This window comes from Pleurodeles waltl, chromosome 7, assembly GCF_031143425.1.
Source record: "Pleurodeles waltl isolate 20211129_DDA chromosome 7, aPleWal1.hap1.20221129, whole genome shotgun sequence".
Lineage (NCBI taxonomy): Eukaryota > Metazoa > Chordata > Amphibia > Caudata > Salamandridae > Pleurodeles > Pleurodeles waltl.
Genome location: NC_090446.1, coordinates 733,954,049 through 733,978,134, shown reverse-complemented (window position 1 = coordinate 733,978,134; position 24,086 = coordinate 733,954,049). Strand labels below are relative to the sequence as shown.

The window sequence follows — 24,086 nt, the reverse complement described above, 5'->3', positions numbered from 1 at the left end:
AAGAGTAACATGTACCTAATATTCAATGTTCACAACTTTTGTATCATAGCTATGAAAGATTTTCTCTGGGCTTTTCTTATATAATCCAGGAAACGTCTAGTGGTTTGACCCTCAAACCTAGGGATCACCATTTTTTTCGAGCCATTGCAGCCTACAGTCTCTATGTAATTTCAGATTTGTGCTACTATAGCTCTTCACGGTGCTCCAGGAGGCTAGCAGGGAGCAAGCCTTGTGACTCTTGAAGTACCGACTATTGTTGGATATTTCTAGCACCAGGGTCGACAATTGATCCAGGGGCATGGATTCAGATAGTCAAGACAGAGCAAGACATGATAGTTGGGTTTGAAGTGTCGGCATCATGAGAACCAATTACCTCCCTGAGTTCTACAGTTCAGAGAATGGCACGGAGGCCCTTGAGTTTCCTGGATTCAGCTAGGGGGTTCGCACAGGTTTTCCTGCAGAATGGGTATAGCGAGGGGAAAAGTAGTTTCACCAAATCTCTATGTAGGTGAGGACTCTTCCCAGGCGAAGCAGACAGCTGTTGTTAACTTTTCCTCCTGCACAGCGGCTGTGTGACCTTATGTGCTGGAGCAACGTAACTTGTGGTTTGACATGTAATTAATTTAAATGAAGTACTATTCAAAGCAAACTTGTTGAGGAGCGTGTTTGCTCAGATATTCCCGTAGACAATGCTGTATATTACCTTCTGCTTTAATTCTAGTTTGTAAAGCACTAATGTACTTTATGAGCCTGCATGGAATAGTTCATGATTACGTGGCTGTGCTTGGTTTAGACTTCTTGTTGCCTATGTGGATAACAAATACTTACATAAATCTTGAATACTTGCATAGTTGAGGTAACGTGCAGCAACTAAAACTATACATTTAAAAAATATATATGTTCAATGACATGTGTAGCTTTAGATACACATGTTCTGCATACGGTCCGGATGTGTACAAGTTGTTTTTCTTCGAAGAAATCATCAGAGTCACAAGGAAAATTGACCCCTCCTTTCGGTGGTACTGCACATGGGCATCAACTTAATTGTTAGATTGTTTTCTTTTCACCATCGGGTTCGGACGTGTTCTTTGGTGTTCCAGTTCGAGACAGCTTGGAGCCCCTTCGGGATAACTTTTACTTTCTATACTAGTAGATATTGTTTTTGATCGTACTACATTCACATACTGCGAACTCGGGACACAAAACACACTTTGTCGGGTTGACATACTTCGCCCTCGGCCTTCGGGCCTTGCCCGATCGGGCCTCTCTTTTTTCCAAACTTCGGTATCTAACTGAAATGTGCTGCTGATGGAACGAACACCTTTTCATTTTTGCCCTAGATGTAACACCAAATAATCCCACGCAGACCTCCACTCAGTGTGTAACCTTTCTTTTTCACCGGACACCTGTCGATCATTTCGGTTGAAGAAAATGCTACGAGATTGTCTGGCATGATGGAAAGATAAAAAAAGACTTTGAGGAGGCATCAGATATCTTGAGTCTCAAGGACATCAAGAGTTCCACGAGTCTATTGCAGCGAAAGAGGAAGCCTTATCCATTTTGGAATCTGGATCCAAGTCGGAGGCTGAAGAGGGCGTGCAGACACAACACATACAGCACGCAGTGAGTACAAAGGCCCATGTACCAAGAACGCATTTCACTTTAACATACACTAAGGCTATCGGGCCACCACTGCCAACAGGCAATGGTCGGCACCGAATGATTGCCAAGGATGTCGCACCATCTGGCTCGGCACCGAAGGCCAAGACCAAAGACTCCTCCCATAAAATGGCCTTGAAGGTTTCGGCACCAACCCAACCTGGGCTGGCTTCAGTCCCAACAACTTCGGCTTCAAGCTTTTCGGCACCAAAATCAAAACATTCTTCACCACCGAAAGCTTCAAGATTCGGATCGAAATCATCAGTTTCGGCACCAGAGCCTATTTTACAGACTATGGCCCACATTCTGAACATCGCCGTAATGACCGCCAGTCCGGTGGTGGCGGTTATTACTGCCAACGGCATGGCGGTCCAGACCTCCATATTCTGAACGAAGCGGTGAACTGGCTGCTCTGCAGCCAGTTCACTACTAGCCACCGCCAGACCAGAATGGACTGCCGGGCCGACGGTAGGCACTTTCGACCCGGCGGTAGAGGCCGAACCGGCGATGAGATTATGATACCATTTCCACCAGGGAATTCCTGGCAGGATACCCCGCCAAGTAATCCCTGGCGGAAAGCATACAGGTGACAGGAATTCTCATTCCTTTCACTTGTATGTGACACGCCAGGTCCCCCCTTGCCACTACTCCCACCCACCCCTCAAGCCCTTAGAACCGCCCCACCCCCAAACCCTAAAAACCAACCCCCCCTATCCTTCCTCCCCCAAAATCTTCCTGTAGGTCGCCCAGCTCCCCCTCACCATCCCACCCCCCCTCCATACAGGTCCCCCTCAAACCCCAACCCCCACATACTCATGCACCCATACACCTACATTCACACATGCATTCATACACTCAAACACACATCCACCCCTTCACAAACACTCAAGCACATCCCCATGCACTCACACACTCACACACACACCCTCTTCACCCCCTTCCCTCTCGGACAGTACTGTCAAGAAGACCAGATCCACGCGGCTTGCGCATGTTCCCAACATGTTCACCTCTTGGCAGCTCCAAACTCCACTAGTTATAATAACACAGATTTAAAGAACGGCCAAGTGTGGGAATGGGTTTTGGGTTGGGAACAGCGGGGAAGGAGACCTGTGGAAGCAAGAGTTAAACAACACAATTGCAAGATTAACCACAATGACTTTCAATAAGCTTTGTTTCAAATAACACTTATATTGAAAACATGAATGGCCTAAAGCTTCACTATAGCTAGGCCTCAGGAATCTAGGTACCTGGAAATCAAGAAAGGTTATGCAAAGTTTCATATGAACATTCCAGAATTAACATATCATATTTTGAACAATGAACGCTCTCTCCAAATAGTTCTTAGAATAATCACTGCATTACAACAAAAATCAAAGAACACCTGGTTTTCTCTTGCATGAATGAACTGTAACAGAATCATGAATAACACTGCTACGTCACACTCTGATTAAGAGTTCCAAGACTCAAATGTTCAGGAATTATTATTCACCTTAATCAAACTGCACATCAAGATTTCAATGTCTAGAAATGATTGCGCACTCTGCTGATCTGTATTTCAAAAGTTACAATGCCAGGAATGAATCGCGCACACTGTTGCCTATTCGAACATCTAGACTCAAATACAATGAAATGTTTGCGTGCACTGCCGATCTGTAATTCAAGAGTTAAATGCCTGGAATGAATCGCGCACACTGTTGCCGATTCGAACATCAAGAACCAAATGCCATGAAATGATTGCGCACACTGCCGATCTATACTTCAAGAGTTAAATGCCAGAAATGAATCGCGCACACTGTTGCCGATTCGAACATCAAGAATCAAAGGCCATGAAATGATCGCGCATGCTGCTGATCTGAATGCCAAGAGTTAAATGCAAGGAATGAATCGCGCACACTGTTGCCGATTCGAACTTCACAATGCAAATGCCATGAAATGATCGCGCACACTGCCGATCTGAATGCCAAGAATTAACTGCAAGGAATGAATCGTGCACACTGTTGCCGATTCGAACATCACAATGCAATTGCCATGAAATGATCGCGCACACTGCCGACCTGAATGTCAAGAGACAAATACCAGGAAAACAATTGCACACGAGATTTTATGTTTAGGGCCAAAACTTGAATGTCACTGGAAACGGAGTCGGCGGCCTAACCTGACCTCCACCTTACCGCCCTGCTTGAAGATCACCAAATGAATGAGGGCAGGCCTGGAAATGACTTGATAGGCCTCCTGATCAGGAGCTCAGGAAAATGCTGCTGCTCTACACCGGTACCTCTGAATAGTAAGCACGTGGAGCTGGGCTGGCTCCCTTCTATAGAGCCAAGCCCCGCCCAGGAGCCACACCCAACCATGCTGCAGGAAAGACTTCTAGAATGTCTTAGAATAAGGACCACACCCTGTAATCCTGCAAATAAGCCTTGCAAATGAACAATGTATTACAAACAGCATTAATGACTTTTCAAGGTAAAAGATCTGCAATGCAAAAGGTTAGCATACTGCATAGAAACACAATGCATGAAATATGCCCTTGCATAAGGACTGGGTTTTTGCATTTACGTCGCCTGTAGAGCGCGCACTGTCCTGATGTTGACAAGCTGTTCCGTGGCGCTGCTCCGGGAGGGAACGGGTTCCTTAGATGCTGCTCCACCGGCTTCGCCGCGTCTCCATACACCGCCACGCCTATCACTGCATCATTATAGGCATGGCAGGCTATGAACTGATGTGGCAGTGAGGGTGGAGCAGCATCACTTCTTCCACCTCAAAACAGTGACTCTCTCCTCATTACCCCGATCACACAACATCTGTCGGGAGACGTCTACAACAATTTTTCCCAGCTGGCAAACTATAACAACAGACCAGAGGGTGTTGGACATTATCCAATATGGTTATTACCTGGGGCTTATGACCACACCTCCAAATATACAGCTGAAAAAACACAAACTCTCCAATTGTTAAATCAAGAGGTACAGGCTCTCCTTCACAATGTAGCAATAGAGTTAGTTCCCAATCATCAGAAGGGAAAAAGAGTTTATTCTCTGTATTTTCTTATTCCCAAAAAAGATGGGTCCCGTAGCCCAATTCTAGATCTTAGACCACTGAATCAATACATCCTATTGGAGCATTGTCAAATGCTCACTCTACAGGATGTAATACCACTATTACAACAAAGAGACTTCAAGTCTGCCATAGATTTAAAGGATGCTTATTTCCACTTCCCAATATATCACCCACACAGAAAATTTCTCAGATTTGTTATACAAGGCAGACATTATCAGTTCAAAGTTCTCCCATTCAGAGTAACAACTGCACCTCGTGTATTCCCCAAAAAAATGTCTCGGAGTGGTCGCAGCGCATTTACGCAGACAAAGCATTCATGTCTTCCCATATCTGGACGATTGGCTTACCAAATCCAGTTCCCTTCAGCAATGTCTGCAGCACACACAGACAATCATTAATCTCTTTCACCAGTTAGGGTTTACCATCAAAGTACATAAATCACACCTACAACCGTCTCAGATACAGCCCTACGTAGGAGCTGTTCTCAACAGGCATTTAAGACTAGCCAAACCCAATCAAATCAGAATTCAAAATATGACAACTCTTTTGCATCAATTATTTCCCTATTGACATGTTCCAGTATGAACAATCCAAAACATTCTAGGGAATGATGGAATCTGGTATTGCAATAATCGCATATGCAAGACTACACATGCATCCACTGCAGGAGTGTCTGGCGAATCAATGCTCACAAGCACAAGGTCAGATACATGATCTAGTGTTGGTAGACAGCCGTACCCACTCTTCTCTGCCAGGGTAGAACACAAAAAATCTGACAAAAGGGGCGCTGTTTCTAGACCCTGTTCCCCAGCTCTCTCTCACAGCAGATGCCTCACTTACAGGTTGGGGTGCTCATATACTCAATCTTTCAATAGAGGGTATAAGGGATACCAAACATCAAGCTCTACACATAAATTATTTGGAGCTTCATGCAATTTACCTAGCAATCAAAGCATTTCTAGTTCACCTCCAAGGCAAGACTGTTCTAGTCTGGATGGACACTACAACAGCCATGTTTTATTTACAAAAACAGGGGGGAGACACACTCTCTACAGTTGTCTCGACTAGCTCAGACAATATAGCATTGGGAAATTCAACACCACATTCAACTGTTAGCAGCAAACCTCCCAGGGACGGACAACAATCTTGCCGACCTACTCAGCAAGACACGGCAACAAGTCCACGAATGGGAACTCCATCCTCGAGTCCTGAAAAAATACTTCTATCAGTAGGGATTTCCACACATAGATCTGTTCACAACGACTATGGGAAAACTAACAATGGAGTAAATGCCCATGCACAGTATTACCGAAAGTAGGGGTCACTTTACTTCATGACTCTGACGACTTCTTCGAAGAAAAACAACTTTTACACATCCAGACCCACTACTAGATGACAAAAGTATGCAGAGCATATGAATCTACAGCACAACATGCCATTAACAGATGCTTACAGGGTAAGTAACATGATCCTTTCTTACTGTTGTTTAATGAACTATTCTGCCACTATACGTGCTCAAGAAGAACAGCAACTAAATATGGAAGGACATATCTTATAAAGAGTCTTGGGATTATTTCTTACCTATTTTAGACTCTGTTGGCTCCAAACGGGGGCAATTTCCAAAGCACAAAAAGATACATGGTTCAGTAAAGATTTTTTAAAGCATTATTTTAGTTTAATGTTTTCCCAACTAACCTGGATATGTTATACTACTGAATATATTGTTTACAAAATAATTGCAAGTGGTGGAAAGATGCTTGTGTTCATGGATATTTTCTTTTTGTTTTGCACCATAAATACTCCAGTCCTGTTGCCCAGTTACTTTGAAAATTCCAGCAAGAGTGAAGCAGTAAAATCTCAATTGTGCCAAAAAGAAGTATTTTTACCTGAATGTTTTCTTTCAGGTTAACAAAGTTACACTCAAAATGGATGTACCACATACGGAACATTCACACGTCATCGGAAAAGGCGGAAATAACATTAAGCGAGTCATGGTGGACACAGGCTGCCATATCCACTTTCCTGACTCAAACAGAAACAACAACAATGTGGAAAAAAGCAATCAGGTGTGTACTAAAGGCAGCTGGGGAGGTGTAGATAGTTTTGGATTTATTTTGAATGTCCAAATGGTATACTAATGTCATATCACATGCTATATATCATATAACAAAAAACAACCACTACGTCACCTATACCTGGAAACATAACACCTTCCTTTTTGAGGAGTTAACTTTCAAAACATGGGCACCAGCATACTTGTTGGACGGTGCCTAGCAGTCAAGCCAAACCTTTGGCGATTAGACCGAGTATCACAATGTGATCCACATATAACAAGCAGGTCCCTGAATGTCCCCCAATACTAGGAGGAAAACCCACACTTTTAAGTAGAGAACTGTGTAGGTCCGATATGTAAAGGGAAAAGAGTAGTGCCACTAACAGACACCCATGGTTGAAGTCATTTTTTGTAGGAATAGCTGTAGATAATCCCCCACTTAACAATATACAGGTGGAAGAGTGAGAGGCAATTATTAATCCTAATAGGACGCTAGGCATGCCAAGATTTGTAATTTTTTTCACAGGGTTGGCCGATCAACTTTATCGAAAGCTGTGGAAAAGTCAATAAAAGCAGTATAAACATGGAAGTTCCTAATAGCTGCGTATTTTTCAGTAATAAGTCGCAAAGCTGCAATATTGCTGAGAGTGCAATGTTACCAAATTGCTCTAGTGGAAAAATCATGATATCCTCAACCCAAGAGTTTAGGTGCTCCAAAATGCATCTGGCAAATACTTTACCCACAGCAACTAGGAGAGCACATTGTTGATAATTAATGAGTAGTTTGCGATCACCTTTCTTAAACAGGTGGACAATAACACTTCCGATCCAGGAAGAGGGCACATATGAATTGCTGAAACAGTGATCAAAGACTGGAAAGAGAATCAGTGGCCAAAGTTTTATTTCCCTTTTTATGACCGAGATCAGGATTTCATCCAGTCCCATTGCCTGAAGACTTCATTGTCTTGATTGAAGTCTCAATTTCACTCAAAGAAAGCGGACCAGAACTTGCCAGTGTCATCTCGGAGTCAATGGAGATATCTCCAATATGAAAGCCAACAGCAGGGTTCTTCTTATATAGATCCCTAAAATCAGCCTATCCCCTACATCATAACGGAAGCCTAGGTAAGAAGTTGCAATGTTATGGACAGGAAATATATTTACTTATCTGACCATGTAGTTGTAGGCAGTATAGTAGATGCAATATTTTTGTAGGTCGATAATGTCAACCTCAGTATGAAGTCATGCATTTTCCAAAGGTGATTTTTTGGGGGCCCAGGAATCAGAGAACAGTGCATTAATGAATAAATCACTTCTGAAACCAAGTGGCATATTTATACTCTGCTTGCACCGGATTTGCACAGAGAATATGGAACTCCTTACCCATCCACATCAGATCTAACGCCTCCCACATGACCTTTAAGAAACTACTGAAAGAATTCCTCCTAAACCAACCCTCTCATTAATAAGGGTCTCTCCCTCACCACCCCCCCTTCCTCGAACTGCCACCCTTCTATTCATGAGAACCCATATGTATCCTCATTGTACAAAGTGACTCTTGACTCGTGTGTTTCTTATGTTTATTTCCTGTTCTGTTGTAAAGCGCTCTGTTACCTTCTCGGTCTTGCTAGCGCTATAGAAAACTCTTATAAATAAAATTAAAAAATTAAAATTTGCGTAATTTTTTTTTTTGCCGCAAATTTAGCGCAAAACTACCACCATATTTATACTTTGATGCCCGACCCCGCGAATGCCAACATTTCTCAGTGTGCGTCATTTTCTGGATGTGGGAAACCGCCTTGCGTTAATGACATGCAAGGTAGGCGTTCCCGTCCAAAAAATGACTTAAACACACGTGCACCATATTTATCCAACCGGGCAAAAATGGCACACTGCTGGAAGGCGGAGCCGGAAAATTACATAAATCCTGATTTGTGTCAAAAATTAACACTTGGGTCAGGGCAGGCGTTAAGGGATCTGTGGGCTCTTTTCCATGGTGGGAGACCATAGTAGCAGTCCACAGGTGCCCTTCCCTGCACCCAGGGACACCCCCTGCCACCCTAGCCCACCCCTGGAGGACACCCATGGATGTGGGACCCATCCATGGTGAGTTCAGGTAAGTGCAGGGAAGTATTATTATATATTTTTTTTACGTGGCATAGGGGGGCCTAACTTGGTCCCCCCTACATGCCACTGTGCCCATGCCTTGGGCAGGAGGGCATGTCTCCTCTCTTTGCTATGAGAGGAATCATTTCCATGGGGGTTGTGCGTCAAAAAATGGCACTCCTCAGTTTAGAGTCATTTTTTTTACTCTAACCTGACTTGCACCATTCTTTGATGCACAACCCTCAGTCTTCCCTATGCCTCCGCTGCCCGGTTAGAGTTATTTATTTTTACGCTAACCAGGCCGCAGCGCCGTCTACTGTCATTCCTTAAATATGACGCCCGGCTGGCGCGTTGGAATGGTGGTAGCCGGCCTTAAACTTTTTGACGCAAACCTGCGCTGGCGCTGGTTTGCGTCAAAAAGTATAAATATGGGCCCAAGTGTTTGCAGCTTTTTAGAAAGAAAGTAGATCTGGAATTTCTTTCAAAATCTGTCTTGCTACCCATTGCACATGCTCGTATTTTTATAATTTTGCACTTGCTGGAGAACCCCGGACCACTACTTATCCGCATATCTGAGGCTCTGAATGGGAAAGTGTGTGTGGGTTACTTTTTAGACAGACATGTACATTAGCATTCTGGACTCTATGCAAAAACTTGCATTGCATCCGTTTGGCAAACCAATGCAACCTGTTCAGTACTGGTTTTCTCACAGTGCATAGGACACAATCATACAGCAGCTCTGCCATCGAACTAGTTTGGAAAATGTTCCCACAATCAATTGCCCTGTCAGTAAGTCTATTGGTAATTATTTTGTGACCAGCTAAGTACAACAGGATGATTTAATTACACTTCATGAGTGCATGTTGTCCCTTAGGTGTACAAATGTTCCTTTGTCCTCAACATCACGAATAGGGAGGATAATGTCTCCAAATTGAGAAATTTGCTTTTTTTTTTACATTTTCCTATGAACTTAATGCACATCTACATTTACTAAAACAGACTACTTTATTAAAAAGCTGGAAAACACATGAAAGTCAGACAAAAAACAAGGGAGAACATTATCGACACGTTGAGCCAGCTTTGAAACACAAATGTAATGCAATCCCAGAACAAAATATTGGGTTGTGACTTATTTTCCATAACAAATTCTAATTTTCTTCGGAAAGTTACCTTAAATTGTGCAAAGTACTGGGATATGCTACGCTTACCTAATTTGCATCAAAGGGGCGGTCCATGGGTGGTATTTGGGCGTTCTTATTCAAACACCCCTGGATTTTGATGCAAATCTCTAGGTAGAGAGGGATTTGCACCAAAATCGTAAACCTGAATGTTTGACAAAAGTTTTCTTTTTGAACAGTACATAAACAAAGTATAACAATAAAAAAATAATTTTGTACTGAAACTGATTTCGAATGTCACAGCTTTATATTTCAGATTAAAACATTTCACATGTCACTATTTATGGTAACAGCCTTCATTTTAGCAAGGCTGTAAGGTAAAAATAAAAATGATATAATTCAAAAGCCTGAACAACCAGAATATTCTTGGATTAACATTTTACAGGTCAAAAACATTTCTTCACCAGAAAAGTAACTTGGTATGAGAATTCCGTTCACTAAAAAGCCAGAGAAGGAGTTATTCTTACAATCAATGTCTAGTACTAGGTTTTAAGTTATTCCTACCTAGACCCATTCTTATTCTATACCCCTCTCTTACTGTATAATAAAAAATGAAATATTGTATCATTGTATATCATAACATATTTCATAACAGTTGGCAAGCCCCTCAAATATTACATCGTCTAAAACATTAAAGCAAAGATAGTGACTTATTTATATCTATTCACGCCTGTATGATAGCATAATTACTCATACTCATGCTATCTCAGGAAAAAGAGGCTAATGCCATAGTAATTATCTATGCGAACTTTCAGGATGCTTGATCTTATTAACGTCTCTTTTTACAGGATTGTTCTTTACATGTATTATTAACATGTCAATCCATGAATCAATGTCCAATTGGGATTCCAATTGACATTTTCTGTAAGTAAGTGCTGTGAAGTAATGGCATATATGTAAAATATCTAATTTATCTCATAAGAACAATCCTCCTATTCATTTGAAATATCTCTCTAAATAGAACGGATGTTCTGAGGTGCAGTGGCGTACAGTCCAGTGGCAGACAGCCCAAGGGTTCGAAAGACAGAGCAAGCTGATGCTCTTTCGTAAGAAACCTAAATGTGCAACCCAAACCGAAATATTAGTGTGGTGGGAGCCACTGTGGTTCGCGGCAGAGATCCTGCCTCACTAGTCTCTTAATTATGCCCTTTTTTTGCAAATAGGTGAGCTGTGTTTTGCTGTATAGAAATCAGACCCTGCTAACATATAAGACATATTTTGCAATGTGAGTAGATGGTGGGGTCTTGAAGGGGGTGTGGTCTTGTGCTGAGAACTATCTAAGAAGCCGTCCTGCTCCCTTAACCCACCAACCTCGTCCCTCAAAAGAAAACATGCTGGCTGAGGCTGCCGCCAATGACCTGGGTTGTTTTCATGCTTCCAAAGAGGACCTGGAAGCCCACTTTGTGCAGTGATTTCCATCCCGCTTTTTCTGCCACTGTGATATGGGCTCTTCACCGGGTGACTGTGTGAAGGGAGCTAGTCTCGTTGACACCTAGTAACATCATGTGAGTTGGCAAGTGTTTCTCCAGAGGATATAATCATGTTTAGAGCGAAGAAATATTTATTTAGTTCTTTTGTTTGCATAAATAATAAGATTTCTGTTTTTTGTTAGGTCTCAATTGCAGGAGTGGCCTCCAGTGTTGAGTCTGCTAGGCGACAAATAAGGGTAATGAAAAACCTAACAATTCAATCTATACTCCATGAACTCTAGTAATGCTTCTTGCATGTTACAAAAAAGGTGAGATGCATCTCACATGAAATGTGCCCCTTTTATGGCTTAAAAGGTTTCTTTCTGTGTCCTTGCCAGGAGCTTCAGCCTGTTACTCTTATGTTTGAGATACCTATAACGAGGGCTCCTCAGTCCGTACCAGATGTGAATGCTCCAATATTCCAGCACATAAGCCAGTCTTTCCAGGTGACTGTGTCATTCAAGCAACATTCGAAATTCTTGACTACCACCTGCTCTGTGAAGGGCATACAAGGGAACTGTGACGCACTGAAGGTTAGTGTCATATTAAAGGAACACTTTACAGTATTTACATCAGATAAACTTCTCTGCAAGGGCCCTCATTCTAGGACCTGCGGTAGAACTAGTGTGTTAATACCAAACCTTTTCCACCACTACTTTCACCATTTAAATATTTCAGTATTTATGCGAGAAAGAAGCACATTCTGGGTTTTGCATCTGAGAACAGGTAAAAATGGGCAGTATTACCATGGTATGTCCTATGCTAAAGTACAGAAATGAAAATCTCAAGGTAATGCTGCACCCAGTAATTACCATATGTGGAGATGTTGTTATTTACCAGTTGTAATTATATGGCTCCATATCTGGGCAAACTATAGGAGGAGGTCTGAAATAGGTTAGAACAAAATATGTGGTTTCTTTTTCAGAAAGCTATTCTTCTTCTTGTTGAACTTTTGGTTGGCCCAGACCTCAATGTGGTAGTGAGCACACAACTGGATATTACCCTGCAGCAGCATATCTTTTTGATTGGCCAAAATGGCGCTCATATTCTCAATATCATCCAGGCAACGCAAGCCCAACTCATATTTCCAGATCCAAGTTACTTGCAGCCAAAAACAACACTGATTGTGCAGGGGACAATCGACTCGGTCTACATGGCCAAACAGCAGCTCTTGGTAAGTAGTGAAAAGCTAAATAGAAAATGATTTAATTCATCCTGTCTCTTTTAAGGATCAGCATGCAACAATGCAATAAACATTCGCAAACAACAACATATTAATTGATATGTCTCACAAAATCCATTTTAATGGTGCTTTGACTATCACATCTGATGCATTTATAAGGAAGCGCACATTCATACTCATGCTTGGGAACAGCAGGTAGCAAATTTAAATATATAAAAATATACATAGTAATTTGCTAAATCTTCCTTGCTAAAATGTCATATGTCATGTGAATATTATATTAAAGTGCAAAAATTGCATTTTTTGCTACAGCATTGAAGGTTCAGACTCCGGAGTCCTCAGTTTGGTAGGAGATATTGACATAAGGCAACCAAATATTAGCACTATCACCCCGAAATTGTATCAATATTCTATTCTTATGAGTTCAAAAAGGTATGCCATGTGCATAAGGGTATTCCACCTTAATATGAGTGTACAAATTATTGAGGATCCACACATCAACAAGATAAACATGGTAAGTATAGGTTTACTACACTTCACTCCACATATATGTACTTTGGCAGTATAATACATCTTTAAGGTACGTAGATATGGAGTTAAGAATAGGAAATCTATTCTTGCCTACATGCACTTCCTTTTCTTACTGTTTTGGTCCTCGATATTTAGGCCATGATGTTTTGGAAGTACCATGTTTCTGTAGTCAAAATGTCGACATATAACCATGCATAAGGCTATTTCCAGTATTCACAGAACGTTTTAGACTGCAAAAACACATAGAAAATTATCTAAGTATTCCACAATGACTGTGTGACACTATCCCTCCTTCTCCACTGAGAATACTGAATAATGCTTGAGAAAGGTAGCCGCAATGCCACATAAAGGACCAGCACTAACAAAAGGCCAAAATGGGCTGCCATGAGCTGCATTTCTTACTGGAGAAATACAGTGGAAAAAAGGGTGGGAAGGAGGGTTGCACAGTATGCACAAAGGTCATCAAGCATAGCTAAATTCAATCAATATGGATATTTTTAAAGTAAAAGTGTTTCTTCATTGATTTCTAAGTTTGTATTTGTGGTTTTGTGGAGAAATGAGAGCCCACCCCTAGCTTTTCAATAACCATCAAAACCCCTTTCAACCATTAGTGGTGTAGCAAGTGAGGCCTAAAGCAAGTAAAGACGACAATACCTGCTGGTCCAGTGATTATGTTGTAAAAAACAGCCAAATTGGGGTGCAAAGGGCCCCACACACCCTGAGCACAGGCACTACTGCAACTGGTGCACTAATGATAGTTATGCACCTGCTCCCCTCTGTCTCTTCATTCTCACATATCTCTGCATTATGCACTTCATATCTCTAGCCCTTGCTCTCTTCATTTTCCTCTATATCATGCTATCTTTACCTTGCATGCTCCCTCGGACGCGGTTCGGTGGGCCTCAGGGCAGACGGGGCCGCTATGTTGGTTGAGGTAGTTTGCCTCTGATGTCCTTGTGCCTCGATCTAGTAAGACTCTACAAACAGGGTAACACACTCTCTTTCCTCACTTGAATCTCAGGCTCTGTAAGCTGGGTAAAACAATCTGTCCTCACTTGACTCTCATGTCAGCAAGGACAAGTAGCCAAAGGTTTCTCAGAAAAGTAGTGAGGGGGGTCAAGAACTCAGGTCTCAACAGTCAACAATAAACAACATAATGTATTGTCCAGTCCAATTCATTATCTTTTGGGCGATAAGGAAGCTCTTTAATCACAGAGCATAACATAATACTACACAGAGCAATTAGGGGGCTGGGAGATAAGGGTTTATAATCCTATTTGCAATCCTTGGTTAGGCACTATTACCTTTCTAAACCCTTCCCTTGCTACAATCCCTGCTGTGTAACACAGGACAAGGCATTCCTCAGATATAGGTGAATTTCACTAAAAATACCTAAAGCATCAATGTGCACAACGGTTCAGTTCGCTTTTAGCACGTCAAGTTCACCTAGTAAAAGTCTAACTTTTGTATACCAGAATTGTTTCTGCTTCCTCAGACTCTCATTCCACTAGCTGAAGCTGTGGTGATGCTGGGCGGATGTCTGACAAAAGGCAGAATCCCAACGCCTCTTACAACAAAGCCATTGCAACGTAACTGGCATTGTCATGCCAGTTGCTACAATGAGGACAAAAAACACGCGTCACATACAGAACAATAAACATACTGTATCTACGAATGCCATATTAACACTTTTTTTTAACAATAACCTTTTTACGCCAATAAGTATTGCACACCAGTTATTGTTAAAAAATAACGTGCATGCAAACAAACATTTCACTTACTTTTTCACTTTGGGGAAGGGGCGAATTAAGCCAATTATCTTTGCCACTTTGGGGAATTGCATTGATTAGTGTTTTATGCCCCACGCACATATGCTGTAAATTAATGGACATAAATTCCTTCCTTACTGTTTAGTTAAATTGTCCAACATTCAGGGACCGCGGCTTAATGTGCAAGTGATACACCAGCGGTCCGCTTCAGGACAGCTCCAGGCCTCTGAACAGATAGGTGTCCGCGCACCGCTCCTCCTCCGGCTGTATCGGGCTTGTGCAGCTAACCCATTCTCTGTCTGATCTTGCAGTGGGCGGGGGTAATCTTTGTGGAAGAGAGAAAACAGCATCACTACCATCCTTTGTGCGTAAAAGGCCGCTTTATTGGAAACAGGTGCACTCACAAAACTATATCCTGGCTTCAGACTCACAAAACTACGCACCTCACTATACATAAATTCACCTAACCAAAAAGCTCCCCCCTCCCTTCCTCTTAAACTTGCAGTTCGTTAATCCAGTCATCCTTTTGCCATCTATTACCTTAATAGTCAGATGCTGCTGTCTATCTTTTGAACCTGCAAGTCCCCAACCCCTAATGCCCAATTTGTTATCTTTGTTTCCTTGCTGCTGCCCACCCTCTTCCAATCTGAAAGTGTCTTGGCCTATTTCCTGTCCATCCTTTATCGTTGTCACGTGGACAGTCTCTGTCTCCGCCCGCGCCTGTCCCAAGCAACAAGTACAAAATCACCATTCCCCGTGCACCCGTGTCCAATTGAAAGAAGAGCCTCTTCTGACTGCCGTCCCGAATGTATGTCCCCTTGAAAAATTCCCAACTATTTGGTTGGGAGGGCGGGGAAAAACAGTTGTCCACCAGCCACTGTGTCACCACTTAAAATGGTGACCATTATGAAATGGCTCCCCTTTTAATAGATGCTGCCCCGCCTACCAAAAAATGCCAGAAAAGTGCCAAAACGGCGCCAATGGGCTGTACCACCTTCCACAATATTCCTTGGGGGGAGACCTCATGCTTTCGGTTTTCTCCCCAGGACCCATGTGTCACACAGCTGCAGGTCCCAGAATATGCCGCATGTAGGCTGACACTGCCGGACCGCTGCAGCATACCAGAAGCCCTTGCACAATTCTCCCATGTGTCGCCATAAACCACCACCAGGATATCCGCAGGCCCCCGGATCATGCAGCCGCACCAACCCACCTCCCCCCCCCACACACCGTTAGCCGTAAAACTTCACCTTCCCCAGCTTCTTTAGCCCTAAAACTGCCCTTTCTCAATCCTGAGACCTAAATCCATCAACAGAGCGCAATCCCCCCACATTCTCAACCTAAATCACTCCTTCCCCAGCTTTTTTAGCCCTGAACATGTTCCAGCTCTTAGCCCTAAATTTGACAATAGGGCGCAATCCCCCCTCACACCCTTAGCTCTAAAACTGCTCCTTCCCCAGCTTCCCCAATGGTAAAGTGTGGCGTTTGCTGTACTGACATGCGCCCTGAGCCCTAAATCCAATAACAGGGCGCAACACCACCCCTACACTCTTAGCCCTAAAACCACATTTTCCCCAGCTTCCCCAGTGGTAAAGAGTGGCGTTTATTGTACTGACATGCGCCCTAAGCCCTAAATCCAATAACAGGGCACAACCCACCTCCCACACCTTTAGCCCTAAAACCGCCCCTTCACCAGCTTCCCCAATGGTTAAGAGTGGCGTTTGTTGTACTGACATGCGTTGAGATACCATTCATAATAGTAAATGGTTCGGCTTTAAGACGGACGTAGTAATGACACCGTTGTGGTGCTGGTTTAGTTGTAAAGGCTATTCGTACTAAAGCCTTAATTAAAAATAACGTTTCCCATGACGGATGCGCACATATAGTGATCCCCTCCTGTAGTGGTGACACTTGGAGTGCTGGGGAAATGGCTGCCACCTCACATGCAACATTATGGCAGGATGAGACTCACAAAACCGCACTGGTCTTCTGATGTAGTGGCCTTCCAAGGCCAGGTGCAGATGGGATACTTGGGTGGCGGGTGCAGCTTCCAGTTCGGTCATTGGTTAGGTGAGTGTCTTCTGCAGTTGCGGCTTCAGACTTCAGCATCAGCAGGGACGGCAATCAGCCTCCTGAGCACACAGCATGAGGCCAATCACACATAATGCTTGGCAATTTCAAAGCCTAGGCACAGTTCACAGCAAGAACCGATTGGGAGATTGGGTGTTGAGCTGAATACATGGACTTGCTGTGAATCCCGGCCTTTCCCAAATCTCTTCGGAGGTGGCAAGAAACTCTCACACCATACAAATGAAGGAAAGGGGAACACTGGGGGAGAGAAAAAAGAGGAATAGGAGCTCTCCTGGAGGCAGAATGGTTATAGGAAAGCATATATCAGCAGGATAAAGTGGCTGCCAAGTGACTATACATTACTGGATGCTCTGAACAACTACAAATACCAAAATGTTAGAAATAATGGCATTCATGGCATACAAGTCAGCTAGCAGAGATGTAGTCACCTTACTCTGCTCCACAAAATCAATTGTTGTACTGAGACCGAAAGCTGACCTCCTGGAAGCCAAAGAGCAGATTTGTTGCACCATCAAGGTAATAGAAACCAACAGATATGAGACAAAATGAGGTAGGCAATAAGGCTAGGCAAAAGGGAACTGAGAGGAAACTGACAAGGAGGAGCAAAACAAAGGTGAGGGAACATAAGTCTGGTCACCAAACTAATGAGAGCAGAAAGCCACTGCAACCATAAAATGTTGCCAGACACACAGAAAAGTTCTGAGTGAGGTTATATATGCCTGCCACTACTAGCCTGGCAAAGGTCCCTCTAAGCCTCTATGTTAGCGGGTGAGCTCTCATCGCATGACACTGTCCTGTTTTCCAGGGTTTCCATCTCTGACCTTGGTGATAATAGGTAACTCTGATAATTCTTAGGGTCACCTACTATGCTTTGTCGAGTTTTTTCTCATCACGCCTTGCTATACTTTTTCTGCCTGTGTCTATATTACAATTCTGATACTAGAGGACACAATGCACATGGTTTGATTGTTGCTTTCCTCCCTTGTAATCACTTGCTTTCATCCTAGACAGCCTCTCCTCCTGCATGGCAAGGCAATTCCTTCCTTCTCTCAGTAGACAGGCTTCTAGAAACTAGGCAGACTCAGCTCTACCACCAGAAATTGTAGACATCAGGCTATGTCCCATTACTTCTGGGAGACTGACTGTCCTGCAGACACCAGCCCTGGTCATTCGAGTGCACTGTAGAGCAGTCCCTTATTTGGTCATGAAGAACTTGGAACTGTTACACATTTTCCAGACAGAGATTTGACTCCACTGTCTAAATTTAACCACCAGTGTGGGGTGTCGGGTGTCATTGTCTGGCGTTCCTCAGGCACAGTCTTTGTGAAATGTGATGACTCCGACAGCAGATAGCAAGGAGGATGGCTCCAGACAGGAGTATCCAAAACAAGGTTATCATGAAGAGTAAAGTGTCTGCACCTGGCTGTCATGAGCCCTCCTGCAGCAACAATCAGGAGCAGACAATAGGGCAATCCCTGCCTAGAAACTTCCTCACCTTAAACAACAGAAACTGCAGTCTCACCTATCACCTTTACTGTCCACCAAAGACAGGGCTTAGGAAGGACAAGTAAGCAGCCCTCTGCTGCTCCAAGAGTACCCCTGTCTTCATCCTCCTTAACTTCAGTGTCTGAGTTTCCACCCTCCAGCTACAGGAACGAAGTTAATACACTTCCACTGCTTGGGGAAACAGTATCTACCCCTCATCTTGTTTTATGGTAAACTTGGGGCCAACTAAAATGTCATAATAGTCCTAGTACTCAGATTCATACCACACACAAAGTCCTGCTACCTTTTATGTGCTGCACATTCACTGCACATACATACACTCAGCAGATGCCCGGAACCTTAGCACAGTGGTCTTGGATTCACATAACAACAGAACTTTACGCAAGAGAGTCAGAAGACCTCACTTTCCCTGTCCGCAGAGAAAGAGGTCTGTTCATATCAATGATTCACAAAACTTCTGTGCTTTATGAAACTCTCCCTTGGTATGGTCAGTAGTCCCATGCCCTCTATGAGGGCATGCTTTGAATGCAGAACAGGTTCTCAAGCTCAATTTACCAGAGAGAAGGCTAGGACTAGGACTCTGTGTACACACTGAATTAGCATGGTGCCAGGACCAAACAATAAATCATTCGCTAGATTTACGAACATTTCGTGTCATGGTTGCACCACTTTTCTGGCACATCCATATTGCAAAACACTGCGAGATAGTTACAAAGCCACCTAAGGGATGATTTGTGCAGCCTTGCTTGGCTTTGTAAAAAAAATGTAAAGTAATGCAGTGCCTTGCACTGCATTGCATTACATATCATTCTGGGAGGTGTTCTGTGGGTGGACCATGGGCATTCTCATGCATCCATCCACGGATTTCATACAATCCTTGATTTGGTTTGTAAGCCTGGGACTGCGTGAAATTGCTAAGCCTCCCCTAGGATGGTGTAACGAAGAGAATAACCTTTTTGCTCCTCTTATTTCCTGTTTCTATGTGTGGTGCAAACTGCCTCGAGAGATTGTTTTTGTGCTGGAAAGTGTCCCTTGCTTCTTAAAAACAATTCTTGTAACGCAGGCACCCTTGAATGTTGGCTAGATTGTCTGAAATGCGTCAGCGCCATTAGAGAACAGAAGTACGCCATATCTTAGTAGATATGGTGCATTCCTGCTCTCTCCCTTTCACACAATGCAGCCCAGCAACCAGAGGATGAAAATGTTGTTCCCTTAGATGGGTCATAGCTTTTCCTGTAATGAAATCTTATGTTGTTTTGGAGGACCAAAACAAACTATTTATCCTTAAGAATGGCTGCCTTAATACTTGGTATGCCATATATTGTTTGGTGTTTATAATACATTTTAACAGGTCCATTAAAGATGATTGATGTAAACAGTGTTTTTTAGGAGTATGAGGACTTTATACCATAAGCCATAAACTTTGAGACAGTAGAAAACAGCCAAAGGGAGCCCGTGTATGCAGAAAAAAAACAGGTGCATTCTTTGGAAGGATGCCCACGTTAAATAGGGGTGTGTTCCTTGATGCTAATGTTGGTTTTAACTATTGCTTGGCAGTCTAATATATTTACTGCACAATGTCTTGCTTTGAAAGGTGAAGTCTCCTGCTGACAGGAACACCCTGTCAATGCAGACTCCGCTTATGTGGCAAGCAGGTGGGGCCACATTTTTATGAGGGACTTCTTTATGTTAATGTTCTCTCTCCCCTTTAGATTAATAGCTCAAACGCTTGATCAGAGCCATGGATCGAGCAATAAAGGTGTGTACAAAGCATTTTTAAATGTAGACAGAAGTGACAGAGTTTCCCCATCACCTCATCGGGGCACATTATGGCTCTCTTCTATCTAGGCAAGAATGCCATCTGGCTGTTAGTATGATCACTGAGTTCAAAAGTCCTGGTAGTAAAGGAAAACGTGTATTCAACATTAATAGCACCTGACTGGGCACAGGTAGATGACTTCCTAAAGTTAATCTCTGCTCGCCATTACATCTCTGAGGTAGGATTGTCATCTTTCACTGAGCTCTGGGCCTCTCTAATAACCAATGTGCTTAATGTGGCAGTACTTATGTACCTGCTTCCTGGTCTTACTGTATCATTGCTCCTGTGTTTCAAACAATATACAATAGAAATTACCCCCAGCCTGTCTCACTTATTGACTCCAGAGTCAAAGAAGTTGGAAGGCTACTGCTCAACAGGACTTCAACCCGGGCTGCTGAAATTAATATTGCTACTGATATCCAATATGGTTTAAGGGACAGAAAGTATATTCTTTCTCATAGCGAAGGGTGACTTTTGATTATGCTAACTCGTGGTGCAGCGATTATGTACAAGGCAGAATCTATTTTTCACAGTATTTAGGTGCTGTTTTTAATTTTACTTCTAAATTTGGTAAAAAGTCAACAAAACACAATTGAAATACTGTATATAGAAGTTTTTTTTTTTAGCAATCTTCTGTTATTGTTCAGGCATCTGAGGCCATATAACAATAAACTCACTTTAGGTTGAGGACAATCAATTTTGTTGACGCTTACTGAGTGTCCCTCCTAAAAGACTCCATTATTCATGTCATTAGGAGTTGGGCTTAAAAAACACAAACCTAGAGGATAACATAATGTTAGCCCCCATTTTGCTGTAGTTTCCATATGGACTATTCCCAATACATCGTTAAATAGAGCTATAATCAACAATTGTTTGAAAAGGTATGGGTGCCTAAAACGTACTTGGCTCAGGAGCATCAGAAACAGCGGCAGCTGCCGCAAATGTCAAGTGGGGGCTGGTGGGGCATGACGGGGATGGGGGATACAACTAAAAAAAAAAACACTTACCGTTCTGGTCACCACTTCCTGCTGCCTCGCTAGTCTTATGGCGTACCAGCATTCACTGGGACTCCAGCACAGGCTCCCCAGCAATCCTGGCGCTGCTTTCATGCTAAACTTAGCATGAAAGGAGCGTCAGGGTTGGCCAGAGCAGCTTGGACAGACACTCAGACACTGCACTGGGGTCTGTGCAGTTTGTCCAGCCCGGCTGTTCAACACAGCCGGTTGGAGAAACCTAAGTGTGCCTGTGTGTTTGGCAGGCCTGAGTCGGCCAGCCAAACACACATGCGCACTTAGGTGCACTCTCTCCACCCTCGCCTCTCCCCCTCCTGTGGCCCAGCCCCATCCCTCCCTGCTAGTTGAGACAGCAGATGAAAAATAAAAGGATTGTAAGCTGTCCTTTTATTTTTCATCTGCTGGCTCTTAGCCAGGGAGGCGACGCCCCTCTGCCTTTGCAGAGGAGCCGCCCTGATCAAAAAGCACATGTGGAGAATTAGGTAGGTACAATTTATTTCTTTACCCTAGTAGTATTATTTGTCAGGACTGGACTTGGGTGAAGGATAAACATTCTTAGAAACTAAGGGCGTTTAGACAGACTCAGTTGGAATGCAAAAACACAACCATAAGATATTATGCTATGCTTGAAAACACATCAGAAATGGAAATTTAGTTGTGTATTGTTCATACTCAGTAGTCCTTTTCCAAAAGCTGGATCAATAAAATTTAGCTGCCAATATAATTACTTTTCTTTGCAAACTTTGTTATTATGTTATGAATGCAGATTTACCAAATGCAGACCTGCTCTAATTTGATTTGAAATCTTAATGATTAGTTAGTCTAACTTAAACTGTATGTCTCTGTTGCTTGTTATTTTGACTTTTATGGTTTGTTTGTAATAAAATTTTTAGGAACTGACTGTCAACCAGTCAGACCCTTTTTTTGCCCTGTAATGAAGACCGCCATCTTTTTGGTGTACAAAACAAACTGTGTAAGATATAGTATGTTTCATAGCAAGCTACTTTTAGATAGGTGAACATTTGATCAATTATGTTTTATGTGGGCAATGTTGGAAACCAAGAAAGTCTTTTAAAGGCAATTAAAATAAATGCAGCCCTTTAAGCTTTGTTTAACGTTATAAAACAATTCTTCTTGCAGGACTGCATGCCACTTTCCTTAATATTTGACGCAAAAGAAGACAGCCAAATTGAGCCACAGAAAATAAAACAAGTGATGGAGGAACTGGGAGTTTTAATCAACGTTAAACCAAAACCAAAACAGACAAGCAAGGTCAGATTTGGTTTTACGGAATGAATGATTGCTACAACCAAAGCCATTGTTAAGTGTGCGTTCCCCAAACAGGGACTTTTTTCAGTTTCTACCTGAGACAGATTATGTTATTTCTTATCAGTGGTTACACTCAGTCTCGGGTAACCCAGACATCGAGAGGCATATTTATGGCAGGGTTTGCGTCGCGTTTGTACCATGCAACATGGTACATGTACAACGCAATCCTCAATTGTGATTGATGAAGCTTTGCATGGACCTGAGTTGGCTCATAAATCTGGAGCAAAGCAACGCAAAGCAAATCGCTGCGTTGCCTTACTCTGCCCTGGGAAAGTGTTCCATGAGCATTGTGTGGGCGTTCCCACACAACTCCCATGGATTTCAATGCATTCCCAGATTTACCAAAACTGGTGAACCTGAGAATGCGCCAAAATGCTATGCCATCCCAGGGGAGGCGTAACAAGGAGAAATATCTGTATTCTTCTTGTTACTTCCGTGTTCTATGCGTGCGGCATTCTGCGGCACACACAGATAGATTAATATGCCTCAAGGGATTGTTTTTGTAGAGGAAGGTGCCCCTTCCTGCACAATAACAATCCTTCATGAAACAGAGGCACCCTTGCATCATGGTGCAAGGGTGCCTGCATGGGCGCTAGGCAGCCAAAACGACACCAGTGCTGTGGAAAAGGCAGGAATGGTCTGCATTGAGTTAAATACGGCACAATTCCTGCCCTTTCCCTCTCATGTAGTGCAGCGCAGCACAGCAAGGTGAATTGCTGCACTGCACTGCATGCAGTTTTTATAAATATACCCCTTATTACATTTGCAAATGGAAATGCTTTTGGGACACATATTTTCTCTTTCATTATTATCTTTGGAGTTTGAACAGACAATATCAAATGTAGGGGTGCTTCTAGTCTGCATTGTCATACCACAAATCAAAGAAACCATATACCCTGGATGATCGACTAACATGCACTATAAGCATGTTTGAAACCCTGCTCTATGTTCTGTCACCTCTTATTAAACAGCCCCAATTTGTACTTGGATTCTCTTTTCCGGATCTATTTGGTCCCAATTCTCTCCCAATCTTGGGTGTTCAGGACGTGAAGAGGACCTATGGAATAAGTCAGTGGCGACCTACACATGAATTTGTAGTTCCTTGAGGTAAAACACAACAGTGAGCTGATACAGGCCAGTTTTTTCCTTTGATTCTGGGATTTGTAATATTGTTTATTCCCTTATAAAACTAGGTCTAAAATTCCCACAATCCAAAGAAAAAAGCCATTTGTAATATTGTTTATTCCCTAATAAAACTAGGTCGGGAATTCCCAAAATCCAAAGAAACAAGCCTGTACTGGATCAGCTCATGAGACATTG

At 42.9% G+C, this 24,086-nt stretch overlaps 1 protein-coding gene across 1 annotated transcript in view; it reads left to right on the top strand.

The window, feature by feature from the left end:
* The window catches only part of LOC138245536 (protein bicaudal C homolog 1-A-like), a 275,979-nt gene that overhangs the window by 119,654 nt on the left and 132,239 nt on the right, over positions 1-24,086 (top strand). The window contains exons 5-9 of the mRNA XM_069199212.1: positions 6,624-6,785; positions 11,669-11,722; positions 11,864-12,058; positions 12,451-12,699; positions 22,578-22,709. Of these exons, the coding sequence (XP_069055313.1) occupies positions 6,624-6,785; positions 11,669-11,722; positions 11,864-12,058; positions 12,451-12,699; positions 22,578-22,709 (792 nt within the window). The remainder of the gene's footprint in view (positions 1-6,623; positions 6,786-11,668; positions 11,723-11,863; positions 12,059-12,450; positions 12,700-22,577; positions 22,710-24,086) is intronic.